This window comes from Primulina tabacum, chromosome 9 (genome assembly GCF_025594145.1).
Source record: "Primulina tabacum isolate GXHZ01 chromosome 9, ASM2559414v2, whole genome shotgun sequence".
NCBI classification, from domain to species: Eukaryota; Viridiplantae; Streptophyta; class Magnoliopsida; order Lamiales; family Gesneriaceae; genus Primulina; species Primulina tabacum.
The window spans coordinates 39,834,686-39,861,011 of NC_134558.1; the positions used below are offsets into that span (position 1 = coordinate 39,834,686).

At 34.1% G+C, this 26,326-nt stretch overlaps 3 protein-coding genes and 1 pseudogene across 4 annotated transcripts; 2 read left to right on the forward strand and 2 right to left on the reverse strand.

Annotated features, from left to right (window-relative positions):
• Positions 1 to 3,734: 3,734 nt before the first annotated feature.
• Positions 3,735 to 8,451, forward strand: LOC142556140 (cyclin-dependent kinase D-3-like). 2 transcript variants are annotated; one of them, XM_075667425.1, is made up of 8 exons: positions 3,735 to 4,045; positions 4,286 to 4,584; positions 4,667 to 4,775; positions 5,293 to 5,418; positions 6,527 to 6,762; positions 6,825 to 7,139; positions 7,794 to 7,925; positions 8,025 to 8,451. In XM_075667425.1, exons 1-7 carry the CDS (start codon positions 3,935 to 3,937, stop codon positions 7,855 to 7,857), a joined length of 1,260 nt encoding a protein of 419 aa, XP_075523540.1. In that variant the 5' UTR covers positions 3,735 to 3,934; the 3' UTR covers positions 7,858 to 7,925; positions 8,025 to 8,451. The 2 variants fall into 2 exon arrangements, with proteins under 2 accessions (XP_075523540.1, XP_075523538.1); XM_075667423.1 differs by having other exon boundaries at positions 7,794 to 7,921.
• Positions 8,452 to 8,981: 530 nt separating this feature from the next.
• On the reverse strand, positions 8,982 to 12,871 carry LOC142556135 (protein DETOXIFICATION 16-like). The gene is made up of 8 exons (XM_075667414.1): positions 12,373 to 12,871; positions 11,136 to 11,680; positions 10,748 to 10,834; positions 10,582 to 10,638; positions 10,058 to 10,296; positions 9,537 to 9,655; positions 9,365 to 9,451; positions 8,982 to 9,243 (listed from the first exon to the last, which is right to left on the reverse strand). The coding sequence occupies exons 1-8, from the start codon at positions 12,610 to 12,612 to the stop codon at positions 9,184 to 9,186; spliced, it is 1,434 nt and encodes a 477-aa protein (XP_075523529.1). The 5' UTR covers positions 12,613 to 12,871; the 3' UTR covers positions 8,982 to 9,183.
• Positions 12,872 to 20,874: 8,003 nt separating this feature from the next.
• Positions 20,875 to 23,247, forward strand: LOC142504506 (WAT1-related protein At3g18200-like; annotated as a pseudogene).
• Positions 23,248 to 23,391: 144 nt separating this feature from the next.
• On the reverse strand, positions 23,392 to 25,234 carry LOC142556136 (T-complex protein 1 subunit delta-like). The gene has a single exon (XM_075667416.1). The coding sequence runs from the start codon at positions 25,152 to 25,154 to the stop codon at positions 23,559 to 23,561; it is 1,596 nt and encodes a 531-aa protein (XP_075523531.1). The 5' UTR covers positions 25,155 to 25,234; the 3' UTR covers positions 23,392 to 23,558.
• Positions 25,235 to 26,326: the final 1,092 nt, after the last annotated feature.

The window sequence follows — 26,326 nt, forward strand, 5'->3', positions numbered from 1 at the left end:
GACAAAACTTATGATTTTATTTTATTGTTACTTAAATAAATTTTAATGTACTAAAGTCGTGAATATCAGTTCTAAATAAATAATATTAGATAGATTTAGCAGTATCCGAAAAGAAAAACAAAAAACAAAAAAAATCGAATTAATTAAAATGAAAAATAGAAAGCTTAAATGATTAAAATTATAATTTTTTCAAAAAATTAAAATTGTAGTTCTCCCATAAAGCATAAATTGATATAAATTAGTGAATCTTCATTTAAAAAGAACATGTATGAATACACATACAATATGAACTGAAATTAACAACATATATATATATCAACGGAGAATTTCCAGGGACCGTCCCATCCATTATAGCATGATTATTTCCAGTGATAATCCCTGCAAAAATAAGAACAAAACCCCAAGATTGAAACAATAAAAATATATATAAATACTAAGTAAATAATATACCTCCAATCTGGGTTATTAAATAACGATCGTTTACCAGCGTCGACGACTTCCTCCAGAAACCAAAAATGGCAAATTAAATCTAGAGATATTCATAGATTTACAGGAATTTCCATGCAGAGAATACAGTTGGAGGTAGAAGTGCGCCATAAAAATGAATCTTTTTGTTGATATATGGAAAACATACAACTTACCCAATAAATTTAAATTATTTATCAACAGAAAAAACACAATCTGAACAATGAATAAGTCGAGATCACGGGTAATAATAGATGAATCTGTTATTCAAGAAAGCAAGTTCAAAACATGACAAAAAATTAAGGGTTGACTAAATTAATTATAAGGCAAAAGTGTAGAGCTCCCTTCAATCCAAAGAAGGTCTTAAGTACTGGGTTAATTCAAGCTCCTGATCTATGCAAACCACAAATCCATCCAATTAAAATCTAGGCATGGATAGGGCTGAGGGATCCATAGATCAGCAGCTTAATCTTCCCACTAATATCCTCTTTTGGACTTCAAGGAGCTCCACGCTTTCACTCTAGTAATAATCTTCCAAGAAAACTGGACATGGAATCTTGGAAACAAGTGGGGTAGAAAAACTCCTGTTACTGAAGATTTTCAGGGAATAAGGAACCCAAGACGACCGATACACTGAAGAAAAAAGATTTAAAAAATCAAGGGACGGAGCTAAAATTAATCGCTCGCATGAACAAGAAATCAACAAGCTGATTTCCAGATCTAGGTGATGGAAATGGAAGCAAGAGATAGTAGCCTATGTGACTTGAGATATACAAAAGCCATTGGCTTCTGCAGATGAAAGAATACCTACCAACCATCACTGCCCCCGTAACAATTTATAGACAGCATAGCTACCCTTGTGGGTAACCCTAGGAGAAGAGTGATAAATATTTAATTTGATATTTTTAAAAAATATATAATAAGGAATAATTTAAGTAATAAATCTTTGAAAATAATATTGAGTCAAACACTATCTATTTATATTTGTAAGAAATTATTCGTAAAATGATACTTTTTTAAAACTTATTCTTACTAAAAAATAATAAATTTGTGTTTGGTGATATACATGGAATTTCTATTTTTTTTCAATTTTTGAATCATTAAAAAAAAGGGATTATTAAAAACGAAGCCACGGTGATTTTGGAATTAATAATATAAAAAATATTATCGTATCGACATGTATATCTGAATTTTACTCGCTACTCAATATTTTTGAGTTTTTTCATGACGATAGAGCTTGCAGCCGTTATCATATTTTGATGTATATTAGGTAAATCTCCGGACAAACACAATACTGTTAAGAGGATGGAACTCTCGAGCATTTGTTAGCTTCCACGTATTCCATTATTTTGGATACACTCTCATCTTGACAATATTTTTTAGTTTTAAACTTTAATTTGAGCGACAATGTCAATATTCTACTGCTTAGTGCAGCAAAGACTTCGAATAAATTTTTAAAAATTTTTTTTTAAAAATTTTTAAAGAAGACTTCCAGTGCTGGATCTGGTTTTCAAGTTCACACAGAGCCAACTCGCCCAGCCGTTTCTTTTCTTTTCTTTCTTTTCATTGCGAGATATCACTAACTATATCCAACACATACCGGTCGCACATTGTACCAAATGTTCATTCAACAATGCAGTATAAGTTATGTCTGCGTTATCTCACAGTGACAAATCATACGTACTGTGTATTGAATAGCATTAGATAATTTTTAGGGAAGGTGAGCTGTGTTAAAATCGATATATATATTACATAAAATACAATCAACGTCTCGAAAAATAAATAAAACGGGTACAAATCTTATCAGGAGACGAGAATGGGTGGTGATTGATTAGATTCCCTTTTGCTAGAAAGTCACATGCGTCTGTCATAAAAAAATATATGATCGATGATGGCCCCAAGAAAAGGAAAAATGGCACTGCCCGCCTCTGGATTTACTTTGACTGCAGGGAATGAATAGTCGTGAATAATGAACACTGTACAATATTGTAGTGTCTTCTCTCCAACTGTATTTCCAATTCCTGCGCTTGAATTCACTTTATGGGTAAATAATACAGTTTGTCATTTGCTCTGCTAACCATGATCACCTCATTTTTTTAAACGGAAATTTGTATTTTTTTTATCTTCTATCTTATTATTTTCATGGTTTGTTTAGTCAAATTTGAATAGTTATCTTTGTTTTTCATGTTTAACAATCTTAATCTTTGAAAACAATTTGGTGTTGTTCACGTCAGGATTTTAGACGAGAAAATAAACAAAATTATAAAAAATCAAAAGATATGTGATTAAAATTAAAATTCGACACGATAATAAACAAAATATAAAAAAAAATAAGATCAAAAATATATTTTTCTTTTTTACTATCATTTACCCTATGAAATCAAATAGGAACATATGATATTTATTTTTTGAAAAACGAATAATTAACACTTAAAAAATGATAGCCTTTGTTTCTTAAATAAATAAATAAAAATTGATAAAGATGGTTTCTAAAACTTTTATAACAAATTTTTTTTTCTGAGATTAAATTGTTTCCCCTAATTTTTTAGAGTAGATCTCTTGTGAGACGGTCTCACAAATCTTTATCTGTGAGATGGGTCAACCCTATCAATATTCACAATAAAAAGTAATACTCTTAGCATAAAAAGTAATACTTTTTCGTAGAAGACCCAAATAAGATATCTGTCTCACAAAATACGACATGTGAGACCGTCTCACACAAGTTTTTGTCAATTTTTTATTCTCTAATATTTACTGGTTAGTACTTACAATCAATAAATCATAAATTAATTAATATAATCCAATCTGATTTTAACATAATTTCTTTTTTATTTGTTCACCTCCATTAATGTTTTGGGGAGCAAAAATAATGTTGGAAAGACAAACCGATGTTTAATTAGGAATTTCAAAAAAAATTTCATTTTTCAGATAACTAGCAAAATAAACGAATGAGTAAATAAAATTATTCATGGGTCGATCATCGGGTGTTTTTTAACAAAGAGTCCAATTTGCAAACTAGGCCCAAACAATGCAATGGGCTAAACAACGTCAGTCGCAATTGTTCACGTTTTATTGGATCAAAATTTTTGGGCTGGGCATCAGTTTTATTTAGGGTTGCATAAAATATCGATTATATTATATTTAAGTTAAACACACTATAAATGTTAAAAATAATACAAAATATACTATTTTAAATGATTATTTATTTTAATTAATTATGATTATTTTTTTTAAAAAAGAGCACGTTATTATTTATTACTTGGTTAAAATTTATAAATAATCTTTGCTCCTCTGGCCATCGGAGGTGGCTGCGAGAAAATGAAGAGCTCATCTGTCCTAAACAATCTCCACTAGAATAATTTCATGGGTTTACGGAATCGTGGTATTCAGGTCAAATTTCCAAGACCCGTCAAGATTTTGGTATAATTGGAGCCGGAGCGTCAACTGAAACGTGAGATTCAGAGGAAAAATGGCAGAAGTGGAGCAATTACTGAGCAAGAAAGTAGCCGATCGTTACCTGAAGCGGGAGGTCCTCGGTGAAGGTACATACGGTGTCGTTTTCAAGGCCATCGATACCAAGGTATGGAATCTATTCTCTTATGTGCTATCCTTTTTTCCTCTTTTAAAGTTATGCGTATGGCTCTAGGGTTTTAGTTATATTTTGGGTAGTTTTGGAGTACCTTGTTTTGAATGCTCAATCGTAATGTTTTGGTCTGGAAAAATAATTTCGATCCTTTACTTCGAACGTACTTTCTACTGATATTGGATAGATCAGCTCAAATGAGACGCAGCAAATTGATTCGAGTTTTGCTTTGTGCAGACTGGACAGACAGTTGCTATTAAGAAGATTCGGCTGGGGAAGCAGAAAGAGGGGGTGAATTTCACAGCATTAAGAGAAATTAAATTGCTCAAGGAGCTTAAGGATGAAAATGTTATCGAGTTAATTGATACCTTCCCACATAAAGGGAACTTGCACCTTGTGTTTGAGTTCATGGAGACAGATTTAGAAGCCGTTATCCGGGATAGAAATATAGTTCTTTCCCCAGCTGATATAAAGTCATACATTCAGATGACCTTGAAGGGACTTACATTTTGCCATAAGAAATGGGTCCTGCATAGGTGCATTGTTGTTCCATGCATTTATTTTCGAATCTTCAACTTGCTCATAATCTTTTTGAGTTTCTTCTGTTAATTTGAGCAGGGATATGAAACCGAACAATTTGCTAATAGGATCCCGTGGGCAGCTTAAACTTGCTGATTTTGGTCTAGCTCGTGTATTTGGGAGCCCTGATCGGAGGTTCACTCATCAGGTATACCCATGTCCGACTACTCCATAGTCCATTCTCGGACAGGAAGTTGAAGTCCATCACATTTTAGATTAACTGAAAATGACGTGCTGAAATCCATGTATTCGAGTCTGTTCATTTTACTGGTACTTTTTATTGAAATATTATTGTTTGCTGGCATAAAGTGGCTAATTCAGGCATTGAGTGAAAGTTTACAGATTTGTGTTTAATGCAGAATGCAGTTATGTCGGTCTCAAAAAAAAAGGGGAATGCAATTAATTCTGAGTTTGATACAGATTACTGGTCTTTGGGGTGTTTCTGATGAAACTCTATTTTCAGCAACTCAATACGTTTATCTTGTGACTGTTAATGTTATTTAAGCAATGATTAAGCTAATAGCTAAATTATTACACCTTAAGCTTGATGTGGAACTTATTGCCCAAATTCATAAACGATTTATTTGAATTTCTGGAATCTGTAGTCCTTGCATGTTTTTTAAATCAACCATTTACTAGACCTTTTAAATTATGTGCAATCATAGGTTTTTGCTAGATGGTACAGAGCACCTGAGCTGTTGTTTGGTTCTAAGCAATACGGTCCAGGAGTAGATGTATGGGCTGCAGCTTGTATTTTTGCTGAACTGCTATTACGTCGACCATTTCTGCAGGTGACTCTTGCTACCCTTTTGGTTATTATCAACTAAACTATCGACCCCTGTTCCTGCTATATTTTCTTTGGTGACTACTGTTATGAATGTATTTTGAGTGTCGTCGATGTTGATTGCCCTTGTTATGTGACACTTTTGTTAAATATCACAGATCAACTGGATAAGTTATTTGGAGTTGTATATTACTGACTTGGACAATCCTGCCCTCTTAAGCTAGTTTTTTGCGGTGCAGTTAGGCACACATCCATTATCTTAACATAGTATCATAGCCCAAACTCATCGTCGTGTGTTGGACTGTCCTAATGGGTCACCCGCTAATATCTTGTATATTTCATGCCCAAGATGTTCATTTCTGGGCGTGAGTGGATGTGTTAGTTGTCTTAAATCGGCTGGATTAAATTCTTATAACTTGTATATATGGACTTAGACAATCATCCCCTTGAGCTAGTTTTTGAGGTGAAGTTAAACCCAAGTCTATGATCACTATCTTAACATAGTATTATGCCTAGGTCCACTGGTATGTGTCGGACTGCCCTAATGGGCTACTCGCTAATATCTTGTATATTTCACGCTCCATATGTTCACTTTTTGGACATGATGGGTGTGTTATTTATCCCAAATCGGCTGAATTAAGTTCTTGATAATTGTATAGATGGACTTGCGCAGTCCTTTTTGAACTAGCTTTTAAGGTGTAGTTATGTCCAAGTCCATCATCTATATATATCAGTTATTGTATTTGAGTGGCTGAAAGCTTTGATTTTGCATGCTTATATCTTGTGGGCAGTTAATCATAATGGTGCAAAACTTTGTCATCAATGGAGATCTTTTGAGAAAGTGATGATGCAATTTTGCATTGTGACTGCATAATCTCTGATGCAACTCACCTTCAACTGATATTACCTAATGTTAACAAAAGCTGTTAACCTCCTTTATTCTTCTATGTTAACTACGATTTGTTTGCTGGGAAACATTCTCATGCTCATAGTTTGCAGATGTGATTTGTTTGCTCGGAAACATTCTCATGCTCATAGTTTGCAGATATGCTGTTTATTTTGGATATTTTACTTGTTTTAGTGGTTAAATTTTCGGTCTAAATGAGTTGATGTAGGGAAATAGCGATATTGATCAACTGGGAAAGATTTTTGCCGCATTTGGGACACCAAAGCCATCTCAATGGCAAGATTTGGTATATCTTCCTGATTACGTGGAATATCAATATGTTCCTGGCCAACCTCTGCGTACATTATTTCCCATGGCTAGTGACGATGCCTTGGACCTTTTATCTAAGATGTTTACATATGATCCAAAATCAAGAATTTCAGCACAACATGCCCTAGAGCATCGGTATGTAAAATAATTTTTTTTATGGTTACGTTGCGACCGCGGGATTGATTTTCTTTCTATAGGTATTTTTCTTCCATTCCTCCACCTACAGAACCTGCTTTGCTCCCGAGGCCTCCACCAAAGAGGGAGTCGGTCAATGCTAAGGTTTCAGACTTCAATGCCCAGGAGGGTCCAACTGTATTGTCTCCTCCAAGAAAGGTTAGAAGAGTGATGCCTCATCGTGAGGGATTTGATCTAAATGCTCACCACATGGATAAAATGGATGTCCGTGGCAATGAGATAAGACCAACAACTGGAGAGAGGAGCGGACAGGCTCCAACATCGCTAGATTTCTCAGTTTTTGGAATGAGGCCACCTAATAGACCAACTATTAACAGGTATATATTGTCCTGTTGGCATCCAGTAACCTTGGATTTCTGAATATGCCAGCTAACACTTGTGAACAGTTCCTTACTTTATCTGTTGAATAAATTAGCATGGTAGAATTGCATCAGCTAATTCTCATCCTTCTGGTGCTTCTTAAGGAGAAATATACTTGAGTAGGGAAAAATCTTCCCATTGACACCCCTTTGTGTTTATTATTTATTTGGAAGGAGATTATTGGGATTATCTAACTCGCAGTTAGAGTATGCTGTTTGATTTTGTATGCAATGAAATGGTGGCGAGGGCATAAATTGTATCAGGCTAAAATGTCAGCGAGAAATACTGAGTCAATATCTAGGTTTTTTTAAACAGGGGTGTCTTGGAGCATGATGTAACCCTCTATAAAGAAATTACAAAATTTTGATTGGGAATGAATTCTTCTTAAATTTACGGTTGACCGTGGCCTTCCCACTTTCTATGGTTGATTAAAGGGCTCTTATATCCTTCAACTCAGAGAAAGATAACTTTCTATAAAAAAACTCCAGTTGTCAAAACTTTGTATGTTAGTTTTTTGGTCCCCTTTTCATTATCACTATGGTTCCATACCAGTCTCCCATGGTCTTAATTTTTTATGTTTTGAACGCTTTGCCCTTTGGGTCTTATTTCAGTTCTGACAGATCACATCTGAAGAGGAAACTTGATCTTGAATTTCAAATACCTGAAGAAGACTAATTTGCGGACAACTATCTGGCTTTTTAAGTTTTTGTGTACAAATGAATCCTGTCTACTACCAGAGGTTTGTGATGGCTTTCTCAGATAATCCTTCTTTTAGCGTCATTTTGTATTTTAATTCTCTGTTGTCATTGTTAAATTGTTCCTCCTTCTTTGTTTATTACCAGTATTATCAGAGCAACAAAACTTGTGTCGTGAAGAATGAAGTCGCAATTTGATTCAGAATGAATACAATTGAATATAACGCCTCTCATGAACTCAGAATCTGTACAATAGAGCAGGAAAAGCTATAATTTCTTTTACAATGTTATTTGATAATTTTTACATGATTTGAAACTTGAATTTTGGTATTCAATTAAAAGGTTATGTAAACCTGTGTTTGAGATGTAAAAGGAGATCCAATGTTGTTTGCGGAAACATTTTCCTTCATTGTTTTTTAAGATAAAGCTTCCTATGCTTAGATGAGGGGATTTTTTTCTCTGAAATGTGCATCAAGATTTGACTTTGTATCCATTTATTTTCAAGAATGTCATGTTAACTGCCCTTTTCAGATATGCTGGATTGACATTTTTATCTGGAATAAGTTTTATTATATGGATTGTGATGTGGCCTTTTTTTTACCACTGTGGCCGTTTTGGTGGTGATTAATATCATGTGATTTTACTTGTTTAAAGTTTTAAACTATATCTTGCCATTGTCAATTCATGGGTGAATCACTAGTTACTTGGATTTTCGAGGGCTTCATGGTTGAATTGATGGCAGTCGTGACTCGTCATTTAAAAGTTGACATCAATTATATGTATGATTGTAATAAAACACAAGGTTCGTAACCATTTTGCACGTCTCTCCTTTAAAAAAAAAAAAATAAATCTTGTGTACTTTTCTTGAAACGCAACTTCTATGTCTATTTTAGTTTTTGTGTCTTCATCAAAACAAAAATTTCTTGCCATGTATATCAATCATATGAGCTTCGCTTACTTCGATTTTGTTTGGAAATAAGAAGGATTTTTTTTGTCATGTTTTATTTTGCACTGCTAGCATGATAGTGTCCAAATCCCGTGGCACACAAGTGTTGAGGTTAAAAATCATGAAATTTTCAGTAGCTTTTATCCATACATTTGCTTATTTTATTCTAATCCAAAATCTAACTTTTGGGAAATTAATTGATCAATCATAGAAATTACAGGATTACAACAATTTATATCGTCCGAACGCTATTTAGTTTATAATAATTTACGTGCATAGACTGCATTTTGCATGGATTCAGGTTAATTTGAACATTCAACTCCATTCTGAATTCCATTCAGCAAGTCACAAAACATAACTTCATATCAACACGTCCACTGGAACCGTGGAGTCGAAGACTCTCTCTTCGGCCTTCTTCGCCTAAACAAGACAGTAATTCCCAGATCGATATTAATTTTACGATCGGTATCAAGAAAAATGGATAGGTGTAGAGGATAAAGGACTTGAATTGAATCACATTAACGCAAGATGAGATGTTTACTTCGAGTTCCCAATTTGTGCGCGATACAATAACAAGAAGAGACACAACTTGCACCAGTAAAGCGCATAGAATCCCCAACCATAGACCCTACAAGTTTTTGACACATATTTTCACATCGTCTGCAAAGAAATAAATGTGGAAAAAAAAGGTTAGATATCAATGAATTTTTTACCTTTCCTCCTATGTGTGAAACAAATGCTAACAATATAGCCAATGGAACGCCCAGAAGATAGTATGATCCAAGATTAACATAAGCCCCAATCTTTTGCAAACCGCATCCTCGAACCGATCCTACGCTTACAAATTAGCAATGTAAATATTTACCCGTGCATTGTATGCCAGAGCTATAATTGATAATAATAGTGTATCTCAAGTAATTTCGCGCTAAAAAGATCAAACAAGTGATATGTTATTAATTACATGCTTGATCATTTACACTAAGAACTCTTTGAAAATCTGTGGACTTAGTTTAATGCCAACTCTGGGTCGGTGTAATGAAAACTATGGTCAGCAATAATACCGATGCTTTGATCAATATGTCGACAATAAGAGAAATTGATGTTTATATAACATATATGATCATCGTCGTCATTAATTGGATAACGTAACAAGTGGTGCCATAGAAAAAGTAAAAGAAAATCATTCATCTGCGAGATAAGTTTAAGATCTTGGTCTATTTAGAAGCGTAGATACCTGAAAGAACACACTGAACCCCATCCATGAAGTTGGATGCTGCAAGAATTGGCATCATGATTCCAACGTATCTCGCAACTGCTGTTTCGTTGCTGTAAGCATATCCCCACACATTTCGTATCAATATCAAAATCAGGCCTACCATAATGCCCTCACCGATAGCCATCACTAGGACAACGCCAACTGCTAACCGTGCAGCACGTGGATGCCCAGCCCCAAGTTCATTAGAGACTCGTGTGCTACATTGTAAAATACAGCCGTTATCATGAGGTGCAACCCACCATCATAATATCAGACCACGATGATTTATCTAAACCTTGTGGTTATTTACTATGTTGTGTAGAATGTCTAACTAGAGGAGGAGATCAAGGGGGCACAAGTAAGGGCAGTTGTCACTTAAGATGAAAAATGATTCAAAATTTAAGCATTCATAATTTATAAGCTTCTTCCTTTTCCATCAATTTATGGTTAACATTATTGGAGAAAAAATATTATTGGAGAAGAAGATTTGTTGCATGGCTGACCTGACTGCACAACTGAGTCCGAAAGGGATCATCCAAACGGTTGCAGCTGTGTTAAGGCTGGAGATGAAAAATGTTGATTCAGTTAGCGTTACCAGTGTAATTTTCAAGACAGAATAAATCAAAGATTTATTGAGACAAGATGGAGAGAGGGGGGAAAGGGTCAAACCAGATTGAAAGCACCGAGGTTTCTAACTCAGGGTTTGGAAGTAGACCAGAAAGTAGAACCATCATTTCAAAAGACCATGCTTCCAAGCTGTTAAAATTGCAAAATAAATCATCATCTACACGAAGTATTCCGTTTGACATAATTTTAATTCTGTGTACACTTCATAACAAGAAACAGATAATCAACATCCATCACTTTATTTTCACATAATTACTTTTAAGGGTAAAAGTAGAGCCATATGAGATTCAAAACAAACAACAAAAAAGATGCACGAAAATTATAAGAAGAACGTTGGGAGGTAACAATCTCAGGCAATCCTATGTGCCAGCTATCCAAATATGAGGCTTAGGCCATTATTGTACTAACTTGGAGAGAAGAAGGCACTTACCAAACCATGATTGCTGAAGGAATGGCAAGTCTGATAAAAGTAAGGACGTTATGTATGGCTTCTTTTGAGAATCCTGTCCAAGTCTTCGCACATGAAGAAGAAAACTTGATGTAAAGAGACAACAACAAAATATTCATCCAGTAAGATACTGAATTTGCCACCGCAGCTCCTCGAACACCAAGCCCAGACTTATAAACAAGAGCCCAACACAAAGGGATATGCAAAGCAGTGGTGATTCCCGAGCTCATCATCATGGGGAATACGATGTTTTGCGTTTGGAGGAATCTGACTTGGCATTGAAGAAGACCAAACCCAAAGACGCTGGGAATCATGAAACGAGCATAACTTCCAGCCTCTTTTGATATATTAGGATCTTGGCCTAAAGCTGTTAAAACTGAAGTTGTGTTTGCCCATATGATAGCGAGAGGTATGCACACTAGTAGAAGAACAAACATGGCTCTTTGCATGTGGATGCCAAGCATATGATACTGCTTTGCTCCATAAGATTGGCCGCAAAGCGTGTCTAATGCACTAGCCATGCCCATCTACTTGGTCACCAAAAATGGTCAAGGATAATAAGGGATTCAGGAATTAAGATCAGTAAGCAATATAGGTTTCGATCCTTTTTTTCCATTGAAGAAACAAAATTATTTGTTTATAAGATCTTGTTTTTTTTTTTTCATTTGAACAAAATGGAAACTATAGGTGTCAATTGTATTTATCAGAGACAAAGCAGTGGATAGTTCACCACTCACAATCGAATATAATCTCGACTATACCTACAAATCTTCTTCATATACCAAATGCTAACTAATGAACGCATCATTTTCAGAATTATAATCAACCCCCGATGAATAAGCCAGTAATACGTATATTTCCGTCTGCTATCGCAGATGCCAAAGATAGACACGACTCTAAGGGGGATTTTCTAGTTCTTCACGCCACCACTATTCAAGGATTTTGCTTAAACACCCATGCTAATATCAATGTATGAAGCCAAAACATGCTACATATTTCTCTTTCTTTCATCCGACACAGTCTCTAGGCTACTGTACGAAGCTAAACATGTCTAAATCAAAATTTCATGTTATCTTTAATCAATTTTGGGTTCACCAGAGCCCAGTAAATGAATATTTTCAAGTTCATGACCAACCCCCCGCTTCTCATCTTGCTTAATTAGATTATTCTCGGGGCCTCTCCTCTGCAAATGACGAAGAGATTTTTTTAAAGAGCTTACCAACAAGGTGAAACCGGTGACGGAGGAAAAAGAAGTGGCCATTGAAGCACCGGAAAGAGCTAACACCCCCAAGTGACCCACAAACATCAAAGAGATCAGCTGCAAACAAAACTGCAACAAACTGACCAAAACTAGAGGACCCGCTAGCCACAGCTGCTTCTTCACTTCGTTTGCACAACCATTTTCTTGATCTGGGATTTTCTCAATCAGAGCTGTACTTTCATAGTCTGCACTCTCCATTTGCTACGATGATTGACTTGAAATCGATCAAGATAAAGTAAAAGAACGTAATTGCTCAAGATTGCATTAGCATGTAATGATCATCCCGAAGAACCGGCAATTTTGCATGTATGTGAAAATGTGTTGTGTTGAATCCTTGGCCGCTGTGAGGCTTGGATGGGAAACGAGCAATACAATTAATAGAAATCGGAACAGCAAAAAGCTGCTTTTGCTTTCGCATTAATCGGTGTTTTTGTCTTCTTGTGGATCCGGCATACTCTAATATCTGAAATAAAATAAGTGTGATAATTGGAAGACTAGCTGTATGTCCACCGACGAAATCAGAAATATGAATCCGTGCAAATTATATAAAATTTACATATAATTTTTTAAAAAAAAATTGGGTTACCCGGAGCCCTTTGGCTCCTCCCGTGTGTGTGTCTACCTCGAAGAAAACAGTTGTAAAATCTGTGTTGTGCATGAATGATAGAGCTTCAAGCATGCATATAGTTTATCTTTCTTTGACGCATTGTGGATATTTTGACCATAATTAATTTTCTCTCCTCGTCGCACACCACCATGTATATAGTCGTGGCCTTTATGTCTTCAAAGAAAGTTATATCGTTGTTGTATTTGACGGCATCCGTAGGGGGTGGTGTTCATATGCATAGTGGGTTCCGACAAAAAGAGGCCTTGTGGTCTTATCTTTTCCATGAAGAGACTACTCATTTACGTAAGAAACTCTTTGATTTGATCACCATTTTAGATGTCCATTCGATTGATGCGACAGTTTTACTAGTGATTATATTAAAATAAAATATGGCTTTTATACATTTGATCATAAGTACAAAAATATAATTATACAATTTTTAGCCAGTTGTAAAAAAACCAGACTCGTCAATTTATGATTTCAAAATATAAATGAATTTTATACTTATTTCTTTTTATTAGGAGGGATTTCAGTCGAAGGTCCAGAAATATTCGGTCCCATTTGCATCATATTGCTTCGGCCCAAATGTATGGGAACATAAATCAAAATCTTATAAATAAGTTGGATCGGATTTGTTTGATATAAATCAAAGTCTTATATTGGATATATAAAATCTTGCGAAAAAGAAGTTGTATACATCATCATTTATGGAATATATATATATCATGTTAGATTAATTCGTAATTGTGAGAATATGATCATATTGTTGTGAAAAAGTAAAAATTTATGGTAAAAAGTAAAAATCTCAAACTCTCAAAATTTAACAAACTACACACTTTATAATATTTTTCTCTCTACTCAATTGTGATTTTTTTCACAAATGAGAGATCTATTTATAGGAAATCTTTACAAATAATCCAAAAATAAAATACATCATTACCTACATCATCACACACTAATTTTCAATATTTACAACTCTTATTTTCAACATTCAAATATTCAACATTCAAATATTCAATACACACATTTTAAATATTATTTTCCAATACTCCCCCTTGTGATGATGATCATGATACGATGATGTCTTCATTACGTGTTTTTGTACTGCCTCGTTAAAAACCTTACTTGGAAAAACCCATTGGGATAAAAACCATAGTAAGGGAAAAAGAGTGCAGTCACGTAAACTCTCCCTGATGTTGACATGAACAATTCTTCACAAATTTCGTAGATTGCTCATCCCAATATTATATATGTGCTTTCTGAATATTGACGTAGGAAGTGCCTTTGTGAAGAGATCTGATGAGTTTTCACTTGATTGAATGTGACGAACATCAATACATCTATTCTTATCAAGCTCCTTGGTGAATGCAAAGAACTTAGGAGGAATATGTTTAGTTCTGTCGCTTTTTATGTATCCTTCTTTCATTTGAGCAACACATGCAGCATTATCTTCATATAGTATCACAGGCTTCTCATCAGATGATAATCCGCATGAAATTTGGATATGTTGGGTCATTGATTTTAACCACACACATTCACGACTTGCTTCATGTAGTGCAATAATCTCGGCATGATTTGATGAAGTTGTTACGAGCGTTTGTTTCTGAGAACGCCAAGATATTGCAGTGCCTCCACGAGTAAATACATATCCAGTTTGGGAACGTGCCTTGTGTGGATCAGATAAGTATCCAGCATCAGCATAACCAATTATACTTGGATTAGCATCTTTTGAATACAAAAGTCCCAAGTCTGTCGTTCCTCGTAGATAACGGAATATATGTTTAATTCCGTTCCAGTGTCTCTTTGTTGGATATGTGCTAAATCTTGCCAACAGATTCACGACAAAAGATATATCAGGCCTTGTACAATTTGTAAGGTACATAAGGGCACCGATGTCACTTAGTTATGGTACTTCTGGACCAAGAATATCTTCATCATCTTCACATGGACGGAATGGATCCTTTTCTATGTTTAATGATCTAACAACCATTGGAGTACTTAAAGGATTTGCTTTATCCATATTAAAACGTTTAAGGATCTTTTCTGTATAATTTGTCTGGTGAACAAACATTCCACATTCTTTTTGTTCAATTTTTAAACCCAGACAATACTTGGTTTTTCCAAGATCCTTCATTTCAAATTCTTCCTTCAAGTATGACACAACTTCTTGAATTTCTTTATTCGTTCCAATGATGTTTAAATCATCAACATATACAGCAATAATTACGCATCCGGATGTTGTTTTCTTAATGAAAACACAAGGGCATATTGAATTATTTACATATCCCTTTTTCATCAAGTGATCACTTAGTCGATTATACCACATTCGACCTGATTGCTTTAACCCATATAATGATCTTTGTAATTTCACAGAATAACATTCCCTGGGTTTTGAACTTTGTGCTTCAGGCATCTTAAATCCTTCAGGGATTTTCATATATATATTACTATCAAGTGATCCATATAAGTAAGCTGTAACAACATCCATAAGACGCATTTCTAAATTTTCAGATACCGTCAAGCTAATCAAATACCGAAACGTAATTGCATCCATCACAGGAGAATACGTTTCTTCATAATCAATTCCAGGCCTTTGAGAAAAACCTTGTGCAACAAGTCGAGCTTTATATCTTACTATTTCATTTTTCTCATTTCGCTTTCGAATAAAAACCCATTTGTATCCAACAGGTTTTACACCTTCAGGTGTAAGGACTATAGGTCCAAAAACATTACGTTTATTTAGCGAATTTAATTCAACCTGGATGGCATCTTTCCATTTTATCCAATCCTGCCGATTTTTACATTCACCAAAAGATTTTGGTTCATGATCTTCGTTATCATTTATGATGTCGATTGCCACATTATAAGAAAATATATCATCAATTTCATCTATATCTTTTCGGTTCCATATTTTTCCAGTATTAATATAATTGATAGAGATTTCATGATTCTCGTCAGTTTGTGGTTCTGACAGAACATTTTCATCATCATGTGTTTCTTCAGGAACACCATTCTCTATTTTGTGATCATCATGTGTTTCTTCAGAAACGTCATTCTTTATTTTGTGATCATCGTGTTTCTCTATGAATTTTCTTTTTCGAGGATTTTTATCCTTGGAACCGACTGGCCTTCCACGCTTCAGGCGTTTAATGACATCATGAGTATCTTCCATTTGTTTCTTTGGAATTTCAATTCGAGCAGGGGCATTTGCAGCATGTATATATGATTTAGTTACCCCTTTTGTGTCAGCAAATGCATCTGGTATTTGATTTGCTATTCTTTGCAAGTGTACAATTTGTTGTACATCTTTTTCACATTGTTTTGTTCTTGGATCCAGATGTAACAATGATGATACATACCATGTAATTTCCTTTTCGGTATGTTTCTGTTCTCCCCCTAACATTGGGAAGATTTCCTCATTAAAATGACAATCAGCAAAACGTGCTGTGAACACGTCGCCTGTCTGAGGTTCAAGATATCGAATGATTGATGGACTATCATAACCGATATAAATTCCAACCTTTCTTTGAGGTCCCATTTTCTTTCGTTGCGGTGGTGCAATAGGCACATACACCATACATCCAAAAATTCTCAGATGAGAAATGTCTGGTTCTTTACCAAATGCAAGCTGCAATGGGGAGTATTTATGATATGCACTTGGTCTGATGCGAATTAATGAAGCAGCGTGTAAAATTGCATGTCCCCATATAGAAATAGGGAGCTTTGTTTTCATAATCATTGGTCTAGCAATCATTTGCAGACGTTTAATCAATGATTCAGCCAATCCATTCTGTGTATGTACATGAGCAACAGGATGCTCAACAATGATTCCCATAGACATACAATAATCATTGAAAGTTTGGGAAGTAAATTCACCAGCATTATCAAGTCTAATTTTCTTGATTGTATAATCGGGAAATTGATTACTCAATTTTATTATTTGAGCAAGTAATCTTGCAAATGCAACATTTCGAGTTGACAATAAACATACATGTGACCATCTGCTGGAGGCATCAATCAATACCATAAAGTATCTGAATGGTCCACATGGTGGATGGATTGGTCCACAAATATCACCCTGAATACGTTCAAGAAACATTGGTGATTCAGTTTGGATTTTGACTGGTGATGGTCTTATAATAAGTTTTCCAAGAGAACATGCTTTACATTGAAACTTATTATTCTGAAAGATCTTCTGGTCTTTCAGTGGATGACCATGTGTATTTTCTATAATTCTTCGCATCATTGTTGAATCAGGATGTCCCAATCGATCATGCCAATTGGTTAATATCGAAGAATTATCAACTACCATGTTTGATTCAATGAGACTTATATGTGTATAATGCAATCCAGTAGGGAGCATTGGTAGTTTTTCAATCACATATTTCTTTCCTGATTTATATGTGATAAGACACATATATTTCTCATTCCCTTCATTCATTGTTTGAGTATCATACCCATGGGAATATATATCATTAAAACTCAACAAATTTCTTTTCGATTGTGGTGAATATAAAGCATCATTGATCAAAAATTTTGTACCATTAGGTAACAAAAATTGTGCTTTACCACATCCTTTAATCAAGTCTACAGGACCTGATATTGTATTCACCGTTGTTTTTGTTGGTTTTAGTTCCAAGAAATATCTTTTATCTCGGAGGATAGTGTACGTTGTACCACTATCGGGTATGCAAACTTCAGCTTTGCTCATAGCATTTTCCATATTTGAACTTCAAAAAAATATGCAATGAAATAAATTACTTGCAATATATATTTAAATATAACACAAATCATAATTATACAATAAAACATTATTCTATGAATACATGAAAAATAGATTATTGTACATTTATATTCTACCATTATATTGTTCATTTTCAGAGAAATCGTTGAGAAAATCTACAGCATCAATATTGTTCATTTCTATCCCACCAACATATTGATCATTTCCAGAGAAATCATTCATAAAATCACCAGCATCAAAATGAGTTGAATCACTCAAACGGTCACTGCGTTCAGTGAAGTTGGTCTCCTTTTCTTTCCCCTTTAATGATTCTTTATAAAGTTTACAAAGGTGCTCAGGGGCTCGACAAACCTTGGACCAATGTCCTGGAGTACCACATCTGTAACAAGAACTTTCATATCTTTTTGAGTGCTTCTCATTAACACTCGTATTCTCATGATGCCTTTTCTGTGGATGGTTTGGGACGTTCTTTTGAGATGAGTTATAAAAATAACTATCTCGATTATTTTCAAAACCACGGCCTTGACCACGACCACGACCAATTCCACGTCCACGTCCACGTCCACGACCTCGACCTCGACCTTGACCAAAACCTTGTCTTTGAATTTGATTTTGGTTTCCAGGTTTAAATTCATTTTTATTTACAGCATTTACTTCTGGAAATGCTGTTGATCCAGTGGGTCGGGACTGATGATTTCTCATTAATAGCTCGTTGTTTTTTTCCGCCACAAGAAGACAGGCGATGAGTTCAGAATATCTCGCGAATCCACGTACTCTATATTGTTGCTGTAGAGTAATATTTGATGCATGAAACGTGGAAAATGTTTTTTCAAGCATCTCAGATTCTGTGACCTCATGTCCACAAAATTTTAATTGCGAGATTATTCTATACATCGCCGAATTGTAATCACTGACTTTTTTAAAGTCTTGGAATCTCAATGTATTCCATTCATCCCGGGCGGTCGGAAGTATAACTTCTCTTATATGTTCGAATCTTTCTTTTAATCCCTTCCACAAAGCCATGGGATTTTTTTTCAGTCAGATATTCACATTTCAATCCATCGTCGAGATGTCGACGCAAAAATATCATGGCTCTTGCCTTTTCTTGTGACGTGCATATGCCATTTTCTTTAATGGTCTCGCTTAGACCCAATGACTCAAGATGCATTTCTACATCTAGAGTCCATGGCATATAATTCTTTCCCGTGATGTCGAGCGCAACAAATTCGAGCTTTGTTAAATTTGACATGGTGGTACTAAAAAAAATTACGATGCATTTTATTAGTTAATAATTATTGCAATACAAAGTAACGGATAAACAACAAGTACAAGTATTTGTAAAAATAAAGAAAACGCACGAGGAGGATATTCTCCGATAAATACAAGACTCGTGAGTATGACAACCAAAATAATTAAAATATCCTTGAGAAAGCCATCTTCTTTTTTCTTCGAAAAATTTGATGATGAATAATTTTTAGAGAAGAAGAGAAAGTTGGAGTGATGGAATGTGTTTGTGAGATCATATTTATAGGGCAAAAACTAGCCGTTTTTTACCATTTATGACCGTTGGGGTACAAAAAAAATAAAGGTATGTATTTGTATAATTTTATGGTAATAATATGATATATATAATATTAGACATGTTTAAATAATTATGTATATCATATCATAATATTATAATGAGTGTCATAATTTATTTTGTTTAAAAACCTTATAGGCTTTTATACTTGTCGTATCCCTTACCGGGAGTGTGGGATGTCGTCTTAACATCCTCCCAGGATTTATAACAAGTTTATGAAAAATTTATTTTTATTATTTCTAATAATAACATTATATTGTATATTAAATAAATACACAATAAATAAATAACAGTAAAATAAATATAATTATTTTTGTTACCTTTTTCTTCTGTTTGGAGCTTGGAAAAGTATGTAGGACTTTTAGAGCTTCGTGCTGATAACGTGTTGTGAAAAAGTAAAAATTTATGGTAAAAAGTAAAAATCTCAAACTCTCAAAATTTACCAAACTACACACTTTATAATATTTTTCTCTCTACTCAATTGTGATTTTCTTCACAAATGAGAGATCTATTTATAGGAAATCTTTACAAATAATCCAAAAATAAAATACATCATTACCTACATCATCACACACTAATTTTCAATATTTACAACTCTTATTTTCAACATTCAAATATTCAACATTCAAATATTCAATACACACATTTTAAATATTATTTTCCAATACATATAATATTATTAAAAGCTATGATTTTCATACAAAAGCACACGCAATTAAATATGAGTCCACCTAGATTAGTAATAATATAATAATATTATATTTTAAATCATTCAAATTATGTAATAATCCAAATATTATGTTTTATAAGTTGACGTGACATGTATTTAATTTGCAAAAACAATATTTGGAAATATATATATAGATATATATAGATATATATATATATATATATATAGATAGAGAGAGAGAGAGAGCAATCAGAGAGCCTAAAAGACCCACAACTAATAATTAGCTAGTTAAGTATGATGAAATTAATTACATTAAATTTTTTATGTAAGTGATGGTTACTGATTTATTATATTTAATTGAATAGTTTAATCCTTTGAAAGGAGTAATTCAACTAATGGCAAAGAAAAAAAACTGGCATTAAAAAAAATGGGTAAATGAATGATTTCCGGGATTGATTGTGCCAATGATGATCAGAAAAGTCTAAATAGAAGAGACAAAAAATGGTAAGCATATATACCTAAACAAAACCAAATTGAAATAAATTAGAAAACTAAACCAAATTATTGATATGGATTGGTTTTTAGTCGATCATGATTTAGATTGATTATAAAATTTTGCAAACCGAAAAAATTGGTTTGGTCCAAAGTTTTTTAAAAAAAATTCCGAACCAAACTGATTTTATAAATATATAATATTTTTATGTATATGTATAGTTCATAAAATATCATCAGTATTATGAAAATTTGATGATAGATAAAGGTCAAATAAAAATTAAAAAAATCGAACTAATTCATTTTGAGAATTTATATATTTTGATACGAAATTCGTAATATCATTTCGTGAAACATTGGACTTTAAAATGGGTATAGGACGAAGAAGTAAATCTATACACCTATAAAAGTGTGGATGTTGGGCAAAAAAAATTTTACATTGTAATTTTATTACATTATTCAAAAACTATATATTGTTTGTATTAGTTGCATGAATACACACACACATAAAGTGTGGATGATGGCCAAAATTTTTGTATTATGATTTTAATACATTACTTAAAAACTATATATTGTTTGTATTAATTGCATGAATATTAGTAAAAAAAAAGTTTATAAAATTTAATGTCAAATTTATGATAATAAATTTGTAGAAGTCGATGTATTGCTCATTTGTTTAATTGATACATTTATTTTTTTGAACTCATTAAACACATAAGAATCATATTAACGTTTTTATTTTGTTAATAAAAAATTGCAATATAAGAAATTTGAAATTAATGTCATGTAAAAATTGAATAAATATTTGATAATAAAAATATATTAAATAAATAATAATTTTTTATACATAATTTTTAGAAAAAGAAATTTTGAAAATAATGTTATGTAAAAATTGAATAATATTTAATAATAAAAATAAATTAAAGAAATAACATTTTCTTATTCTTAGAAAAATTATTAAAAAAATATATTTTTGAATAAATATATATTTTTCATTAAAAATATTTAAAAAACATTAAAAAAATATATTTATCTTTAATATTTATAAAAGTATAAAAAGAATGACAAATTTTTCATTATAAATTTTATAGTATCCTCTTGAATTGTGTAATATTAGATTAATTGCATGAAAATTTTTTACACAATTTTTAAGAAATATAATAATGATACATAAAAAATGAATATATATTTGATAATAAAAAATAAATTTTTTTATCTATATCTATATCTATGTAAAAATGTGGATCATGAGCTTTGTTTGACTTCAATTGTCAAAAGACAAAAATGAACTCCTTATCAATACATATCCAAAAACTTAATAAGAATATATATATAAATTGTTGTATTGACAAAAATGAAATATCAAAATTTTATATTTATTCCACCCAATATATAATTAATTAGTAGTGTAATTATTCCAACTAATATATTATTAATAGTCTAACAAATGCTAATAAATTATCACTAGAATATATATTGATAGTAGTAATTTATATCAATTTAAAAATAAAATGTAACTCTTATATTAATTTTCTCAAATAATCCATCTTTTAAACTACATTTAAATGTTTTATCTTTTTGATTTCCTCTCAACATGTTATTTTATGATTTTAATGTAATTTTGTAGTTATATTTTTTGTGCAATTTCTTAAATTATAATATCACAAAAAAATATGAAAAAAATAATCATATATGCAATAGTAAAATAATATAATAAGTATATAATAAGAGAATATAATATAATCCAGTTTCTGTTCATATTTGTGGAAAGAATATCATATAATCCAGTTTCTATTCATAGCAACTTTTGTGGAAAGGGATACGAACCATTGGCAAATCCAATCCGGTGAATAAATTTTCACTATCCTATATGCAGTAAAACATCGAAACCCTGTACATTTCTCGTCTGAATACTAATTTTAGCGAACTACTAACATCGTTCTTCAACTGTATATGGATTGCAGGGAGTTATATCTTCAGGGATAGTAACAGACCTGGTATATTCAGAAAGGAGGTCCAGTTTTTGTTGCGAGTTTTCAGCCAGTTCAAACAGTTTTAGTCGCTGGCATGGCATTTGTAATCCTTGGCGACCAATATTATACTCTGGAGGGCATGTTAAGGCATTGAAGGAAAAAGATAGCATGAATATAATCACCAAAAAAACTTGAAATAAATTAAAGTTCCAGCAAACAGAATTTTTTCCCAAAACTTGATAAATTTTCCAATCTTTAGGGTCATTGGAGCTGCCCTCATTATGATTGGCCTCTATCTAGTCTTACGGGGTAAAGCAGCAGCAGCAGAGACAAAGATTCAAATCCACCAACATAATGATGAAACATTGACAAGACATCTGTTACAGAGCAACAGCAAAAGCCAAGAGTGTCATGGTGACGCTGATATTCCATAACAATCTTAAGCCGGTCAACACATGGTGATTTGCTCAAAAACTTCTAGTTCATGGAACATAAATCCAACTGTTCTCAGAAAACCTTAGCATCAAATATCTTTACTGGAATGTTTGAATTTTCTGCGCTTTAGAAACATTACACGTTTCCTGGCCTATAAAAGTATAAAAAGGCCATACCGATGAAAATGAGCTGCACCATTATGAACTTCAAATGAAGTGAATGCTGCAGTTTTGCGAAGTTGCATGATAGGATCCAACCCTGACTTAGAATTTTCAATTCTAATACTTTTCAGAGTTTCGGTCGAGAACAAGCACGACGAGAATTTCTCTGTTCGGCCAGTTGATTTACATAAAGAAATATTGTTCAGGATGTGCGGTCATCACAAGGGGTAAAAAATCTTTTAAGATAAGTGATCACAGTTTACCTGTATAACTTCATAGAGACTATATGTGTTGGTTATGCCATAACAATTCTGAATAAACAAAATATCGAGATACCAATCACTGGGAAAAGGAAAAGGACAGTTCAAATTCAGAACAACCCAAAATACATTAAACCGAATGAAAACCACACAGAAATGTAACAAAAGTGTCATAAAAAGCAGTTTTCTCAACGACCAAAATATTTTGAAGCACCAATCAACTCTACCTCACAGTAACTATGTCATCAATCTTCAAGATCATTCGAACACATTCTGCAGCCAAAGAAATAGCACTTGTGCTCACCAAGAGAGGCTGCACCACATTCTCCTCCAAAATGTTAGTGATCTGTCCCTTCCTCACGTTGATACCTGCATTTATCTCTCCCTGTGCGTGCCTATTCCTCAGCTCAGTCACAATGGCAATTGGGTTTAAACCGGCATTCTCAGCCAACGTGTACGGAATAACCTCAAGAGCTTCAGCGAAAGCTTTCACACAGTACCCTTCCATCCCATGTAGCACCTTCGCCCATGCACCCAATTGCCTTGATAGTTCAATCTCTGGAGCTCCACCCCCTGCAATCAAAAACTTTTTGTTCACCAAACACCTCACCACACACAGAGCATCATGCAGACTCCTCTCAGCCTCATCAATCACCAATTGATTTGATCCACGAACCAGAACACTTGTAGTCCTCCCCATTTCCTTGATCCCTGTGATCTTCACTAGCTTCCCACCATCTCCCAATGATACCTCCTCCACCAAATCAGCAAACCCCAACTTCTCTGCACGAAAATGCTCGATGTTGGAAATAGGCAAGCAATTCAATGTCTTGGTAATAAACTCTATCTCATCCCTCTCCACGTCCTTAATCACCAAAATCTTTGCCTTTGCCAAATAATGCAATGACAAGTCTGTAACAGCATCCCTCAAAATACTCTTCTGAATCAACAATACGTTACAGCCCGAGGCTTTAATTTTCTTTATCATGCTTAAAATATAGTTTCTCTCGTCCTTCAAAATCCGATCCATTTGTGTGTAGTCAGAAACCACAATGCTCTGCTCAATATCAGTTTTGGGGGGAGAAATCTGAAACTGTATCACCCCAATCTTTGCATTCTCCACCCTCGTCAATCCACCGGCAGCGTGACTAACTTTCTTATCAAAAACCAACCCTTTCACCAACTCCGTGTCATCAATGGTACCCCCGAGTTTCTTCACAATCTTTATATCTCTCAGGTCTACCAGATCCGGCTTCTCAGAATCCACCACATAAAGCACGGCATCAACAGCTAAAGGGGCTAAAAGCGTGGAATACTGAGAAACCACCTTTGAATTTAATGATGTGGAGGCCGATTTTATCAAGGAATCGCGGTCAGTTAACTCAACAGGCACAGCCATTGCAGACAAAATCTCGACAGCCTTGATCGAAGCCTTATTTAGGGCGTCGGATATGATAGTGGGGTGAATACCAGATATGAGAAGGGAAAGTGCGGCTTTGAGTAGAGCACCAGCGATAACAACGACGGTAGTGGTTCCATCACCAGCGACAACATCCTGAGACTTGGACAGCTCGACGAGAAACTTTGCGGCGGGTTGGAGGACTTCCATCTTTTTGAGGATGGTGGCGCCATCATTTGTTATGATGACTTCGCCGGAGGAAGTAGAAATCATCTTATCCATGCCCTTGGGACCGAGGCTGGTGCGAACGGCGTTAGCGACAGACTGAGCCGCCGCTATGTTCGCCATACGGATGTCATCTTTCCGCTTGTTGTCCACGAATGTCTCCGTCTTCGGCTTCGATACCGCGAGTGCCGCCATTTTTTGTTAGATCCGAAGTGCGAACACTGGAGTTGTAAAACCCTACAGAGGGAGAAACTTATTTCTCCAGAACATTTAAATGAATTTTATCATTGGAAATTTGTTGAATAAGTAAACATAAAATAATAATATACGAAAATAAATTTTATATATTAAATATCAAGGAACTCGGCTACCATGATTTTACGAATCTCGTCCAATTTGTCCAATTTTGTTATGTCCCTTCACAAACAATGGATCGTTTGATAATTAATGATAGCGGGATTTCCCAAAAAAATCCTGTCGATGACATCTGATGTTTGTACACCCATTTGTGCGGCCATATATTTTTTGGGCTTCAACTTTTAGATTTTGGTCCGACCGAAGCAAATTTCCTCACTTTTTGGGCCACGACGAGACGAAGTTTCATATATTATAAGGCCATATATTGTGAAATATGTTTACCTAAATTGATTTTTAAATATTATATTATGGTATATCATATCTTATACGATGTGATCCGGGTGAATTGGGTCGGACGATTTACTGGATCGAGTATAAAAATGACGAGGGATGAGAGCACAGAGAAATGTGTCCAAACCAGATGCTTTTCTCCCGGGAATAGATGATATTGATCTGTAAACACGAAGATAATCACGTGAATGATCGCCGGATAGATGTCCGATGTGGTCACACCGATGCTAAAGTCGACATGTGAACGAAGAGAACCAATATAGCAATTTTCTATATGTCAATGGTGTGCGGATTCTAGAGAGTAAATGATGTGGACGATATATGTGAATGAATGAATGAAACAAACCCAGGTATTTATAAGAAGAAAGTCAATACTGATATTGTTTTCAGTGCCCATTCATTAATGATGGGAAGATGGTTGTCCATACCCTGCTTTCTGACATCATCCTCTCTGACACGCCAAACTTTCCCTTTCGCCTTGTCAAATCCGTTTGATTTTGACAGTAATGATTACCAAGATAAGGTATAACACACGTGTGCACTCGAGTAAGGTGTTTATCGAGGTAATCCGGGTAGAGATCCATCACTCAAGAACTCGTCTGAAAGCCTGGGCTTCTGATAGCCTGGGGAGATGATTTTGCCTAGCTATTATTGAATTGGCCCGAAGCTTTTCATAACTTGATCCATGACCCAGGATTATTCAGTACCCACGACCCGGG